The sequence below is a fragment of the Pantherophis guttatus genome, chromosome 5 (assembly GCF_059756535.1).
Source record: "Pantherophis guttatus breed Tessera chromosome 5, ASM5975653v1, whole genome shotgun sequence".
Taxonomy (NCBI): Eukaryota; Metazoa; Chordata; class Lepidosauria; order Squamata; family Colubridae; genus Pantherophis; species Pantherophis guttatus.
Window position 1 is genome coordinate 92,364,510 of NC_142067.1, and position 15,924 is coordinate 92,380,433.

General features: G+C 42.0%; 1 protein-coding gene across 4 annotated transcripts in view; it reads right to left on the reverse strand.

Annotated features, from left to right (window-relative positions):
• NIPA2 (NIPA magnesium transporter 2) overlaps window positions 1-13,554 on the reverse strand; it is a 28,394-nt gene extending 14,840 nt beyond the window's left edge. Inside the window, exons 1-2 of one of the 4 annotated variants that reach the window (XM_087895325.1) lie at window positions 7,584-7,732; window positions 6,387-6,479 (exon numbers count right to left, since the gene is read on the reverse strand). Coding sequence is in view for 1 of the 4 variants with exons in the window: in XM_034431388.3 (XP_034287279.3) it covers window positions 7,584-7,627 (44 nt within the window). In the remaining 3 variants the exon portion in view is untranslated. Of the gene's footprint in view, window positions 1-6,386; window positions 6,480-7,583; window positions 7,733-13,063 lie in introns of those variants that run through there. The other 3 variants (XM_034431389.3, XM_034431390.3, XM_034431388.3) reach the window with 3 other exon arrangements.
• Between the last annotated feature and the right edge of the window lie 2,370 nt (window positions 13,555-15,924).

Consider the following 15,924-nt stretch of genomic DNA (forward strand, 5'->3'; position numbering starts at 1 on the left):
CATATGCCAGCGCTTTTCCCTCGGATGTCTTGGATTGGGACAAAAATCCGGTAGAATGATCTCCTGTGCCCTGTGGAACCAGGAATTTATTTTTGGCACAAAGGTAGGGTCCAAACGAAAAATGACATGGTCTGGGTGAAAAATGCATAAGTCCTGGCGCACTGAAAGCGCTGCCAGCTCAGATATCCTACATGCAGATGTAATCACCAGTGAGAAGGCAACTTTAAAGGTAAATAGTCTAAGTGTAGTAGTCCGCAAGGGCTCAAAAGGAGGTGAGCGCTTGCAAAACCAATGACAGGTCCCAGGTCGGGTACCTATGGACTATTGGCGGTAACAAGTTGGCAGCTCCTTTTAAAAAGCTGCGGACCTCTGGATGATGGGAGAGTGGAACAGGCCCCTCACCTGGTAAAATGGTCGCCAGAGCCGGAACCTGTCGGCGAAGCGTATTAGTGGACAGTCTCTTTTCCAGGCCTTGTTGCAGGAAATCCAGGACCTGTGGGACGGTCGTGGATGTTGGTACCAGATTGACCCTACTGCACCACCGACAAAACGACACCCAGGTGGCATCGTAAATCCTGACTGTCGACGCTTTTCTAGATGCCAGAGTAGTGGAGCTCACTTCAGGGGAATAAAGCTCCTTCCGGAGAGTCTCCCGCTCAAGTGCCAAACGGCCAACTTGAGCCACTGAGGGTCTGGATGTTGAAGGGCGCCCTCAGTCAGGGGGCCCCTGTGCAGTGGTAATATCCAGGGGCGTGATATCGATAGCGACATCAGGTCGGCGAACGATGGACGCCTCCTCCTCCTCCAAGATTTTCCTGATCACCTTCTGAAGTAAGGGGATGGGAGGAAAGGCATACAGTAGTTTGGTCGGCCACGGGCAACAAAGCGCATTGATCCCTTCCACCGCCGGAGTCCAAAACCTGGTGAAAAACCGAGGCAGTTGAGTGTTTTGGAGAGTGGCGAACAAGTCCAGAGTTGGGGTCCCGAAACGAACTGTGATGAGGTGGAATAAATCTGGGTGAAGACGCCATTCGGACTGGTCTATTGTTGTTTGGCTCAACAAACCGCCGTTGAGTTGGATGTCCCAGCGATGTGTTCTACCTACAAGGACAGTAGATGCCGTTCTGCCCAAAGACACAACTTCCTCGCCTTGCGCATGAGGAGCTTGGAGCGAGTGCCCCCTTGACGGTTCACATGAGCCTTGGCAGTGACATTGTCCGTTAACAGAAGAACGTGCTGATTTGACAACTCGGTTTGAAAATGTCGGAGCACCAGATAGGCCGCCCTCAGCTCCAGCCAGTTGATATCGCTGCATAAATCTTGTTGAGACCACCGCCCTTGTGTCACATGGGCCTTCAGGTGCGCCCCCCAGCTGAAGAGACTGGCATCTGATGTTAGGACCAGTCTGGGAGGATCCCGGAATAGGCAACCTTTCTCCATGGCCTCTGACTTCCACCAATCCAAGGAGTGAAGCACCTGTTGAGGAACCCTGATCCTGCACAGTGAGTTGCTGCACCCTGACCTCTGACTGGGGAGAAGGAGCCACTGTAAGGTTCTGGTATGCAAACGAGCCCAGGGAACTACTGCTAAGCAAGAAATCATTTTCCCTAATAGTTGGGAAAGAAGCAGTAGAGGTACTGAGTCTGACACCTGAACCTGCATTACCATCTCTCTTATACTGTCCCTTCGCTCTTGAGACAGGAACACCTGAAACAACTGAGTGTCGATCACCGCTCCCAAATGGATAAGCCTGGTGGATGGAATCAGATGGCTTTTCTCCCAGTTTACTGAGAAGCCATGATCCTGAAGAGTCTGGATTGTGAGTTGCAGATCCAGCTCTGCCTGCCTGAAAGATGATGACTGGATCAGAACATCGTCTAGATAACACTGTAGGCGGATGGGATGAGCCCTCAGACGCGCTGCTACCACATCCAGTAATTTGGTGAAGGTGCGTGGTGCTGAGAAGAGGCCAAAGGGAAGGGCCCGGTATTATCAGTGGCGGCCTGCGAAAACAAACCTGAGAAACCTCCTGTGGGATATCCTTATGGGCACATGGAGGTAAGCCTCGAGATCTATCAATGTCAAAAGATCTCCTTCCCTGAGGCCACCTCGGATCGAATGAAGGGATTGCATTTTGAACCTCTTGTATTTTATGTGAACATTGAGGTCCTTTAAATTCAATATTGCCCTTTGGCCGCCCGAGCTCTTGGGAACTAGAAAGACTACGGAGTAAAACCCCAAACCTCTTTGCCCAATTGGTACTGATTCTATGGCCCTGATGTCCAGAAAGTGCTGAATTTCGGCCTCCATCATGGCTTTCTTAAAGGCCTCCCTGGGTACCGCACATTGAATGAAGCGACGAGGGAGTCTGGAACAAAATTCTAAGGTTAGTCCGAGAGTTACTGTTTGTAAAGTCCACACATCCGTGGTGATATCCCTCCACTGGTTGGCAAACATCTTTAACCTGCTGCCAATAGGGATTTGAGTCCATGAGTCATTTGGAACGATGGTAGGGGCGTCCCCCTGAACCCCTGTAAGGCCACCTGGACTGTGGCTGCCGAGATCTATCTCGAAATCCTGACCTGTCCTGAGATCTGACCACCCCGTGGGAAAATTGCCTATGGAATTGGGAGGCGGGGAATCCCGCCTCAGTATTCCGAAAGGGCTGCCTATGGTAATAAGGAGTAAGTCTTATAACATATCTCCTGTTCAGCTGAGGCAGAACCTTCTGTTTAGATCCACAAGGATGGGATCTAACACTTCTCCAAATAGCTGACATCCATTAAAGGAGGCTGCGGCCAAGCACCACTTGGACCTGGTGTCCGCCTGCCATTGGCATAGCCATAACAAGCGTCTGGATGCTACGTTAGATGCCAGAGCTCTAGAGGCAAATTTGGCAGCATTAATAGTTGCATCGGCTGTACATTCCGTTGCGGCTATCAGCTTACTGAGATCTTGTTGGAGGCGGACATCCTCTGGGGAGATCCTGGCCTGCATCTGCTTTAACCATAAGAGTGAGGTTCTGGAAAGGAATGAAGTGCTGTAACAGACCTAATTGCCCAAGCTGCAGCCTGGTGAGTTTTGCATGCAGCTAAATCCGCCTTCCTATCCTCAGACTTCAACCCTTCCGCATTATCAGAAGGAAGAATGGCAGCAGAAGCCAAATTAGTCAAGGGAGAATCCACTGTGGGAATTTGGAGGAGCTCCTCAAGCTCCTTTTCCACTGGGTACATCTTTTTATCCATGCCACTAGGCACTGGAATAGAGACAGAATGTTTCCATTGTCTTTGAATTACATCTACAAAACATTTTGGAGAGGGAATAACTTCCTGAGTAGAAACCTGCTCTGTAAAGAGACTGGCACAAAGATCCTGAGAGTCCTTAGGATCTTCAGTAGATCTGTCCCTCTGACCCATATTAGCAGTCATTTTAGCTTTAAGCAATAATGTCTTAAAGAGATGAGGACGGAACAAGCCAGTGTATATTGGTTTATCCTGGCCAAGTCCCTCATCACCAGACATTTCAAATTCACCTAATTCCTCCTCTCCTCCCAGCAAAGCCTCACTGTGAAGTGATGGAGAATCATGACACAATTCCTCCCTATAGTCCCTATGCCTATGTGCATGTTGATGCATAGAATCCGGCCTTGAAGGCCCTGGATGTAAGGGAGCCAACAATCCTCTTTGTGCCAGTGCCTCATCAATGCCCTGGGTAACAGTTTGCACAATGGCATAACATAATTCTGAGGATAAACCTTGTTGTGCTGGCTCCTGAGGGCGAAGCCCTGCTGCTGTGGGCGTAAAGGTGGCAGATGGAGCTGAACGCTGCCTGCCAGGCACCTAAGAACAATCAGAAGGAGGCTGAGCAGTGGCTAAGGCAAATCCTTCCTGATAGGGGACTGCATGAAATCCATGTGACTCCTGAGGTATAGTGGGAGACCAGTTAGGTTGATCCTCCTGTACCTCCTGTGTCTGTAAATCTGCAGGTAAGGCATTAGTAGGCTCACGCTGATCCCTAGAAACCTCAGGGGATTTAGAGCTGCAGCCTGTTGCTGGGCTTTTGCAAAATGTTTCTCTAAGGCTTTTTTTTTCCTCAGGGCAACTTTTTCAGCTGATGCAGATGAAGATTTAGAATGTTTGGCTTGGGTGCTAGTAGAAGGCTTACTAGATCTTAATCTTGGTTTGTTAAGAATAGAACATTGAGCTTGAGGCTGAGATGGTGAAGACCCTTCAGAATCACTGCTATTTGCCATAACTAACACAGAATGTTAGATTCAGAAAAACAATTGTAAGACAAACTGAAAGAATTTACTCACTGCGCAGTTCAGGGCTCTTATTACGCCAAACTGGCAAAACGGTTTGTTTGCGAATAATATTAGGCAGCAGTAATCTGGGCATCCCAGGAATTAAAGGGGCATAAGGCCTGTAACACTGTCTCCAAAGACCACAAAACGCTTTACAAAACCGGCAATACGGTTTATTTGCGTGATAAGTAGATGCTCAGGCTTCCGAAATGCAGATCTCTTCCAATTTTTGCCCAGCTGCTTCAATTGTAAATATTTTGCTGCGTTGTATGCCCCAACAAAATGGCCACCATCAACAAAATGGCGGCTATCGGCCACGCAGTCAGCGTGCTCTCTCCCTGAGATCCGCAGCACTCCAGCAGCAATAAGGGAGGAAATCCGAAGCCTCAGTCCTCCCTGAGGCCAACGATGTCTGCCTGATGATCCTTGCTGCAATCAATTCCACGTGGCAATGGCCGCCGCCGCAGCGATCTTATTGCTGCCTTGCAGAGTGCGCAGCACTGACTCACGCTCGGTGCTCCATTTTCCAGCCACACCAAGCCAATTTCCAAGACGCTCTTTTTTGTGGTATTTAACCAATTTATTCTTTGAAAAATAGCCAATTTTCCTAATTTAATTTAATTTAAATTGAAGAGCCAACTCAAACAAGTCTTTCCTGTCAAACTGAGTTGGAAAAACTGAGGCTCAGCCAGAAGAGGAAGGTGTGGCCAAAGAAATTCCAACTCAGTGATGACAAGCCAGACTGAATTAACCCATGCTTGGACTCTCCAAGCAACGCACAGGAGAAGTTAATGATGTACATATTCATGCTGCACCCTTGGTAAATATTCCAGCTAAATACCTAAAAGGTCCACTATTGCTATCTGCATTTGATAAAATAAATATTCCTTAGACTTGAGACAAATTAAACCTCAAAGATAAACTTCAGATCTATTTTTGTTTAAGAGCTTTAGGAGTTTGTTATAAATTATTCTAAGAAAACTAATTAGTGATATTGTACTGATTAATTGATTAGATGCCATTAAGTCAGTGTTAACTCTTAGCAATCACATATATAAAAGGATGATTGGCACTCCCAATTCTTCCATTTTTATTTACCCCCTTGGAAATCACTCTATTTTTTTAAAAAAAAAGATCAACTAGATCAAGTCAGAGAAGGGCTACCAAGAAAGTGAAAGGACTGGAAATCAAGTCTTATGAGAAACAGTTGAAAGACTTAGATTTGTTTAGCTTGCAGAAGAGTAGTTTGAGACAGCAGTCTTCAAATATTCAAGGGTGTCAAATTATAAAAATTTTTGATGTATTTTCACCTGCTTCTGATGTTAAGACTAAAACTAACAGGACATAACTTCAAGTATATCTCTATCTCTCTGTCCCTCTATCAAGAATGGTGCAGTACAAAGGATTGGACTTCAATAATTTTTGAGTCCCTTTCAAATCTGTGATTCCATCATCAAACAAATCATTATTCTATGGATCAGATGAAAGGGGGCCCCTTTCTTCTCTTATTAATAGAAGAGTTCTATGCTTACTCTAATCTCTTATATATGAGATTTCCCATGAGAAAACATAAGGCCAACCTTAATACATTGGATTTAAAACACAGTTTAAGTTTGGATTATGTGATACTGCTACTTGTTTCTTAATTAGTAAGAGTTTACTTTCTTTTTATTCATTGTATCAAACAATTAGCTCAACTACATTCAGGAAGAGGCATCCTCATTTCTTGCTATTTCTTCTCTTCGAATAAAACATATTTCCTACAATACTTCTAATTAAATAATTCATATTTGCTTCCAATTTTAATATATTGTCCCTAAACAAAAACATAAGCATTAAAACAAAAAAGGTACTAAAAGCTTTGTGACTTACAAGCCTATGCATGGACTTCTATGAAATTTGGCATGGGTCCTTATAATATTTTAAATTTTGCACACAATTATTCCTATTTAGAAACTTTTTCCCATGCTAGATGAAAGTATGTAAAAGCTCTAGCTTTCCCAAGTAATTTTTGGGACACACTGTCAGCTCCAGTGTGCTGTCGGCATGGAGCTGCCATTTGTGGGGGGAGGAATGCACAAACCTCGTTTCAGCCCAGCATGTGCTTGTGGAGCCTTCCAGGAACTGACAGGATTGATGGGAGGGAATAGCTGGGGGATGACATCATCATGGCCAGCTGGGATTAACAAGAGGATTAACTGTTTAGATGCTGGTTGCAAAAACTTAAGTGGATTAACTGTTTAGCTGCTGGTTGCAAATACTTAAGTGAATTAACTGTTTAAATGCTGGTTGTAAATACTCAAGAATTAAACATAAGACAACTTCCGGGTCACATGGGAGGGAGCAGCGTGCGTGATTGGTTGGGTGGTGATAACTAATGGATAAATGGTGGTGGGAAGCACAGGGCAGTAGCCCTAACAAGATTTTCATCTGTGATTGTCAGTGAGTGCCAAGAAGTGATTAAACTAAGATAGCAGCCATCCAGGTTTGTCTCCTTTTATTTCCTTCTGTTTGGAACCTGACACACACTATACCAAACTGTAATCTATTATTTTCTAAGACTAGTTTTGAACAGAGTGGGATGCAAATGATTAACAGACTTTTAATACAGAACATGGGAAAGTACAGTAAAAACTATTACAGTTTTTTATGTTTGAACTTTTGACAGTGTGAAGTGTGTTTTTATGTTGCAAATATTGACATGTAAGCAATACAGAGCAAAGCACACTTCCTGATTCAGTGTAAATTTTAAATTAATTATAACATATAAAACATGAGTCAAGATGTCTAAATGTACACATAGGTCCATACAAAAAAACATGGATGTTTAATTCTGTGCCAGCATTGTTATTGATTACAGCAATAAAAAGACTAATGAAGGGTGAAATGGAATTACCATTTAGCCTTATTATACATATTGAATTCAGATGTGTATTATCTGAATATGACAATGTTTCAAGATAAAACTATTACTGTAATTCAATATTCTACATCCAAGTATATAAATATAGATAGACAGACAGACAGATATAAGTAAATACTAGTACCAAGTCAAGCCCCGAATGCCAATCACAATATACTTTACTTGATTGCACTCCATCAATATGCAATACAATAAATATAACACATATTCACCACCCTTGTTTAAAAAACAAATATTAAATATGACTCCATATATATATACATATATATATATATATATATATATACATGTATATATATATATATATATATACATATATATATATAACAATTTCCAAATAAGAAAGTTTTTTCAAACCAGGCTTCCAAAATTGTCTTGGTCTTTGAGACTGAATGGGCCATGATATTAATTGCAATCTACTGCATCATTCATGATGAGCTATATTGAAGTACTCCCAATACACAAACTAGTAATCAGCATTACTGTTTAAAAGCCCTATGAGGAATATTATCTTCCTAAACATTCTTATTCAGCCTACATCATAAAGGTAGAATATTAACATTCTACATTTATGATGTCTAAGAATACTTTTCCTTTGGACTTCAGTCATCTATGACTAAAGTTCAACAGCCACCAATGATAGTTACAAAAAGCATTTGTCTAAGGTCAGAGTCCAACCATTCGACTTCATAAGGTTTTGATTCGTCAAGATTGTCTCCTTCCAGCCCTTTTTTATTTCCTGCCTTTGAAGTAATGTTTGCTTAGCCTGAAGTAAATTCAGAGTTACTGCAGAGTTCTCCTCTGAGAGAACAGGGCTGCTTCATAGGTTAAGATCTGCCCTCAAATAATATAAAGTATCTTTCACTACATGTATGGGGACATGAGAAATTGTCTGGGGTTTGTTAGCATTCATGCATGGTTTCCTCAGAGTGCCATTTTGAAATTGTATGTACTGTATTGGGACACATTTATCATTTGTGAAATCAAGCCCATCTCATGGCCCATTTCTTTACTGACTCCTTTTCTTGATCCTATTTAGTTATATAGAAACCTGAGCTCAAGAACAATGGTTTTGTGTTTTAGAAATCAGACTCATTTCTGCATTTTAAATTGTTTTGAGCACAATACTTTTCATTCAGTCTCACCTATATGCTTCACCGAAATAAGTTTTTTAATATCTATAACAGATAGATATTATTGTAATGGAGCCTGCCGATCATTTATTTTTTATTTATTTTTCACATTTCTAAACTGCCCATCTCAAAGAGGGACTCTGATTGATGTATAATAAAATGTCAGAACATAAAAACAGTATACTTAAAAAAAGTTAGCACTAAAATTTCAAAATTAAAACTTTTTTAAGGAGGAAGAAAAACTGTTGGAACTTCACATCTGGATTGTAAATACTCTAGCTAGATCCACTGGAACTTTGGCCACTAAGCAGTCAGTTGTAAGTCAAGGACTATCTGTATTCAGCCTTTTCATAAGTATCTGTCAGGATTTCAGATGTGCTTAGAAGTTCATAAAATTATGGTTCCCTGCTCCAAATATTAATTTAACTATTGGAAAATTCAGATATCATTAACTGCTATCATGCTGGATAGACTGATAGGAGTAAATCCAAAATCTAGGATACTTTCCCCTCTGCTTACATAACCTATTGTGAATCTAAAATGATAAATTGTTCTGATTCAGGTCCTGCTGGCAGATGCAATTACCAATAAAGTCTGTTTTATTGCACAGCTATACCATGACAGATGGTCCTCCAGTGATGCCAGTAAAGCTCCACCACAATTTTGCCTGAAGGAGCCACCCACTGTCAATGCCACCTGATCCCACAAACTAGGTCAATATTTACCAGAGCCAATCCACAAGGCAAGAAAGAAGTACACAAACAAGGTTCCGAAACAGTGTTTCGGAACTGTGTTCCACACAGCAAGGTCCGAAATGCACAAGGCTGAATTGCAATTCAAAATCCACAAAATAGGGTTTATGAGGGCCAGGCAAGTGTGCACCAAAGCAAATGGTTGTTCCTGACAAACGTACCTTCCCCCTGCATCTGGCCAAAACATCCCAAGTCACAAGTTCCTTGTGAGGAGGGGCAGGGCTGCTTCCTTGTGAGCAGCCTCTGTGCTTCCCTTTACTCCAATTCTCTTTGCCTGCAGATCCGGTGCGGGAGGCAGCTGTTCCTTGTCAGAGGGGATGTTGCCTTTCATCGGCGCTAACCATTGGCAGCTGATTCTTCCCTACTTTCAGTTGCAGGAGTAGATGGCTCCTCATCTGGTCGATCACTTCCCCAATGCTGGATGGGCATGGGAAAGCATTGTCCTCTGCCCCTGGCCTCCCTGGATCTTCCTGGGGAGACATTGCATCCTCGCCAGATGGCCTCAGTTCTAGCTCCTCCTGCTTCACTCAACCAGATTCTGATGGGGCCATCACATGAATAATATTCATTCCAGTTCAGATTCTTCATGAGTAACAACTCACTTAAAGCTTTTGTATCATTTGTAATTCCTCTTCTTTATCTGTACAATCAGTCACTCTGATCCCTCATGATTGTCTGAACAAGTCCTTGTAGTTTTGTTGTCAAGATTTCAGAAGTGGTTTGTCATTGCCTTCTTCTTAGGGCTGAGAGAGCAGGACTGTTCCAAGGTCACCCACCTGTCTTTTTGCCAAAGACAGGATTAGCACTCATAGTCTTCTGGGTTCTAACCTGGCACCTTTAATCACTGCATTAAACTGACTCCCAGAACCCCTCTATAGGTGATCTTAGTTTAAAGACCATTTGTTCAATGACCGTTCAAAATTGTGATGGCACTGAACCAATCTTTGAAGTTCTGGCCATTGCAGTGCTCACATGATCACCTGTTCATGACTTAAGCATACAACAACTGGCCTGGGTTTCTGACAGTCACACCGTCCCAGGGTCATGATTGTGATATGAGACCTTCCTTATAGATTTCTCACATGTAAAGTCATCAGAAAAGACAGTGGAAATCAGAAGTCACGATCATGTGAGGTCCTTGCTTGACAACCTGCATTGTCCTCACTTAAAGATCGCAACTACGGACTGCTAGAACTGATATCATTAAGCAGTGTGGTCATGTGATATTGCACTTTACAAACACATTGCTTAGCAACATAAATTCCAGTCCCAATTATCATTATTAAGTGAGGAATATACTTTATTTGAAACAGATTATAGAAAGAACTATTAAAAAAACATGTTATCTAGCAGTTTTAAAACAAACAGTGTGTTTATATCATTGTGTTCTATTAAGAGAATTTTTACCCAAATGCAAGTTTAAGCCATTGGCAAAATGAAAATATATAGAAATGTTTCCCTGGTATCTCTATGAAGAATACCAAAATAACTCAGCATTTTGTGCTTACAACTTTATTTAACAAAGCAACTTTTGTCTGGGTATGTTAGAAAGTTACAGAAAGCAATTCATGAGTGGCACGTGATATTATTTATAAGCTCTATTATCACTAAAGAACTGTGGGACTATTACAGATGTAACAGGCTGTAATGAATTGCTCTTCCTAGTGATATCTCATTTTATAATAACAGAATTTTACACAATAACAAGATGATTTTTCATATGAAATGTTTGACATGTCACATGTGTACAGTTGATTTTATAGTTGATTTTATGCCATATATAAAATCTACCTATAGAATTATTAATAATACAGTAATAAGATAATATATGAAAAATACTTGGCAAATTTACAAGGAAAGCCTGAAGTAGAAAGTCTGAGTTTATCAAATATCTTTGAGAGATAAATTTCTGTTAGATAATTGAACTGATTGTTTGAGAACTGGCAAAGTATCTATGCTTTTCCTGCTTGTGTATCTAACAGTAATCAAGTTGGTATGCCTAGTGATTTACCCAGATTCCCAAATTCAGCATCCAGAATGAAGTTTGTTTTTCCATCATTCCTTCTACAGTGACCATCCCACAATATTGATTTCTAAATGCTGCACTATGATATGGGGAAAGGCAATCTTTAACTGTTATTCTGAGGCAATTTTATTTTAGAAACTTCTCAATGTTCTGCAGATATAATAATTTATCAATGCATCCTAATCTATTTTTTGACCCAGTCCAGTATTATTTTATTCAGTCTCATCAAGTCTCACCAATAGTTTCACAAAAAAAAAAAAAAAAATCTATTGATGCATTTGGTTTTAAGAGCTTGAGGATTAAAAATCAGCAATTTCTAAAACTAATCTGTGTTTAAATTTAATTTGTGGAACCTTAGATGCTCAAAGCTTCCATACACCCATTCAAGTCCAAGACATATGTTCCCAAATGGTTAACAGAATATTAAGTAAGATCAGTATACGAACAACATCCAATTTACCATGAATGTTTGGGCAAAAAGGCAGAGCATAAATCAAGTAAGCAAATAGATTCTAAAGTTCTAGATAAATTTATTCCAATGGTTTCATACATTATAAATATAAGTACAGAGAAATCAACAGATAAAATGAGCCTACTAATGACCATTTAACCATCAATCAAATAAAAATTAAAGTTGTCCTTTAGCATAACTGGCTGAAAATTCTAGGGCTCTAATTTTTATACCCTAGATGTCTGTCATGTCGAGAGTGCCAGTTTGATCAAGTGGTTTGCCCAGTTGGTTAATTCCTATCACAACCAATGGATTGGATGTCCATATCCTCTCCTGAAAGCTCCCTAGGCCTATTCAGCCTGGTCCTGGCTTCCTATCTTGATATGGCTGTTTGGCATTTCCAACTATCTTCTAAATTAAGCCTTTACCTGGTATCCTTCCTCCTAGCTTTGGTAAATGAATTCAGATAGGAATCTCACAGTCTGTGCACCTTGCCAGCAGTAAAAGAAAAGTAACCTGATATAAAAATGAAATCATGCCTTACCTTGGAACATATAGTACCACCAACCCACATTATTTCAAGAATTCTGATGAAAACAAAATCAACTAGAAGAAAAACAAATCTAACAAAATTTCGAACCTTACAGATCAACTTTTCTGCTCTCTTGTCCTTTTTTGATCTTTACAATTTTATAGAGTTTGAATGGCTAAATCCCAAAAGGATTATCAGGCCACTGCACAATCTCATGCACTGTCCTTGAAAAGTAAACCAAATTCAACACCCAATCTGGATTGATCACCGGGGCCAGAGGTTTCGTCATCCAAGGTTTCGGATTCGGGTCTGGAGCCCATCTTCAGAAAACTTCTGCCTAGCACTGTGTGTGTTTTGGGCTATTCTGTGAATGGTATTTATATGGTGCCTGTTGTAGGTTGTAAATCAATTTCAGCTCAAGGGCTTTTATTTCCTGATGTTGCAACCACGGTTTATTTACAAAAGAGGGAAAAAAAAAAAACCAGTGTGACACACTCCGAAGAGGAAGCACAAAAGAAAAAAAAAGGGGGGGGGCAACCTGCAATTCAATTCCAGCCGACCTAGAAAATTGACGCCCAGGTAGCTGGAGTCTGCTTCCATGCATCAAGGGACTGAAACCATAAAACTATTACCCTCCACATATTCCAGAGGAGGACGGCTTCACATATGAACATCGCACTTGGAAGCCCAGATCGAATAAAGCTACTAGTCTCCCTTGAAATAAAAAAAGCCCCCTGCCACCATCTGAGTTACCCGCAGCCTTCTCCGAGCGCCTCTTCTAACTTCTGCCCTTGCGTCTCCTACGCGCGCATTTCTCAAGGCGCAGCAATTAACAGGGGATCCAGGACCGACGGAGGCAGGCCAGCCGGCCGGCCACCCGCAACACCCTCTTCCCGAGATGCGACTTCTCTTTTCCGCAAGTAAGTGAGGAAGAAGGAATCACCTGCTCGGGGCTAAGTTCCTTTCCGCGGCAGCGCCTCGCCCTCACATCCCGCGAGCTCCGAGAGGAGCTCCGGCCGCTGCAGCCGCAGGAGGACGGCGACCGCCTCCGCCACGACCACCACCGCCACCGGGGGACGGGAAAGCCGAGGGACCTTCCCAAAGCCGCTCCGTCGCCATGGAGATTCACCCTCAGGTAGCACCGGAGCTGCGCATCGCCCTTGGTTGGGCGCTGCCAGTAACCCGCGCGCCTCTTGCCGGTCTTCCTCCTGCTCGCACCGACCGCGGCCGGAAAAGGCGGAGCTACAAAACAAACGGTTTGGCGGAAGCTCCCCGCTCGCAGGGTAGAGTCACGGTGCCGTTTGCTCCGCCCTCTCGCCGCCCCCTCCCCCCCAGCCCAAAGGAGGGCTGCGTGGGAGTAAACGGCGTGGGTCTCCTTTGGCACCGCGCGGTGCGCCTTGTCTGCAACGCCCTCTTCCCGCAGCCTGCTCTACCTCAAAGCGGGGAAAGTGATAACGCGAAGCATCATCTGGCTCTGTTCTTTGCATGGTACTCTGGCCTTTCTGTAAAAATTTGCTTTATAGCGCAAGTCTGGAGTTAGTGCTCGAAAACTAACTTTGTCATATTCAAAAAGCGTCGGAAAAAGCAGTCGGGATTAGAGCCTTCCCTGCTGGAGGTCCTATGCGTTAATTCGGAATTGCAACGTTTTTTCCCCCTTCTAGGGTAATAACGCCTTCAATTTCCATCATCGGCTTAATACAGGTTGTCCTCGATTTATGACCACAATTGAGCCCAAAATTTCTGTGACGAAGCAAGACATTTTTAAAGTGAATTTTGCCCCGTTTTATGACCATTCTTGCCACAGTGGTTAAGTGAATCACAGCAGTTGTTAAGTTAGTAACATGGTTGTTAAGTGAATCTAGCTTCCCCGCTGACTTTGCTTATCAGAAGGTCACAAAAGTTGCTCATCTGACCCCGGGACACTGCAACTGTCATAAATATGAACTAGTTACCAAGTGTCCAAATTTTGATCACATAATCATGGGGATGCTGCAATGGTCGTGAAAAAATGGTCGTAAGTCATTTTTTTCAGGGCCGTTGTAACTTTGAACGGTTATTAAATGAACTGTTGTAAGTCAAAGATTACCTGTATCATACCTGTATTAAGCACAGACCGTTTGAGTTCCAAATTCTGTTTGTACTTGCTTGCTTTAAATGGGTTTTCTATTATTTTAAGTATGATACTAATCCTTGACTGTTGAGTATCCGCTATTGAAAGATAATGTCTGTTTATTTTCAGTGGAATTTTGTTTTAGAAGTGCTTAGCGTATTTGCAAAAGAAATGTATCGGGACACAATAATGTAAATCTCACAAGGTTTTTTTGTGGGAAAAAATAGAGGAAGAAAGAAGTACTAGGTATTTTAGCCATCTGGAGGTTATCAAAATAATAAAGGTGGGAAGCAAACAAGCATGCAGCTCTGTTCACTTGTTAGTTGCAAAGTCATGTCCAACCCATTGTGACCCCATGGACAACATTCCTCCAGGCCTTCCTGTGCTGTCATCCTCTGGAGTCCATTTAAGTTCACGCCTACTGCTTCAGTGACTCCACCCAGCCGCCACATTCTCTGTTGTCCCCCTCTTCTTTTACCCTCAATCTTTCCCACCATTAGGTTCTTCTCCAGTGAGTCCTTCCTTCTCATTAGGTGGCCAAAGTATTTGAGTTTCATCTGCAGGATCTGGCCTTCTATTTATTTTATTTATTTATTTATTATATTTCTATACCGCCTTTCTCCCGTAGGACTCAAGGCGGTGTACAGTCAAGAAAAATATAGATACACAAACATCATAAAATTGCTAATTAAAATTATTACTTAGTTTGGTCAATTAAATAAAACCCAGAATTAGATAACATTTAAAAAAAATTTAAAACATTCTAAAGAGCAGTCAGGGTTGATCTCTTCTAGGACTGACTGGTTTGATCACCTTGCAGTCCAAGGGACTTGCAGGAGTCTTCTCCAGCACCATAGTTTAAAGGCTTCAATTCTTTGGCGCTCAGCCTTTCTTATTGTCCAACTTTCACAGCCATACATTGCAACTGGGAACACATATCCTTGACCATACACACTTTTGTTAGCAGGGTGATGTCTCTGCTGTGTTTCCCTAGGCATTTGTTACTATTTTTTATCTGAGCAAAATTTAATTACTTAAGGTCAGGATTCATATTAGAAACATGAACTTGAAATTTGTGCACCAGGTATAAATAAAAAATAACAGAAAAAAGCCAATCTGGTTTTACATACCCTGTTTCCCCAAAAATAAGACATCCCCTGATAATAAGCTCAGTCAGGGTTTTCAGCGCATGCGCTAAAACAAGCCTCCCCCAAAATAAGCCCCCCCCAAATATTTAACCGCATGTGCAGCCAGTCCCCGCCATTTCCTCTGGTTAGGGTTAGGGCAGGGGTGGGCAAATGTGGCTCTTTTACAACCTGTGGACTTCAACTCCCAGAATTCCTGAGACAGCTGGCCCATCCCTGGGTTAGGGAGACAGAGCTGGAAATCAGGTAAGACAGCAAGAGGAACCCTGTCTTGCTTCACACGGCCCAAAATAATAAGACCTCTTTGAAGATAAGGCCAAGCTCTCGGGGTTCAAAAAAATATATTCAAAAAAATTTCAGGGTTCAAAAAAATATAAGACAGGGTCTTATTTTCGGGAAAACATGGTATTACCGAGATTTATTTCCTGGACATAGAGTACATGTATTGGGCAAAATTAAACACCTTGCTAAGCAAGATACTTAAGTGAATTTTTTCCCGTTTTATGACCTTTCTTGCCACAATTGTTAAGTGAATCACTGCAGCTCTAA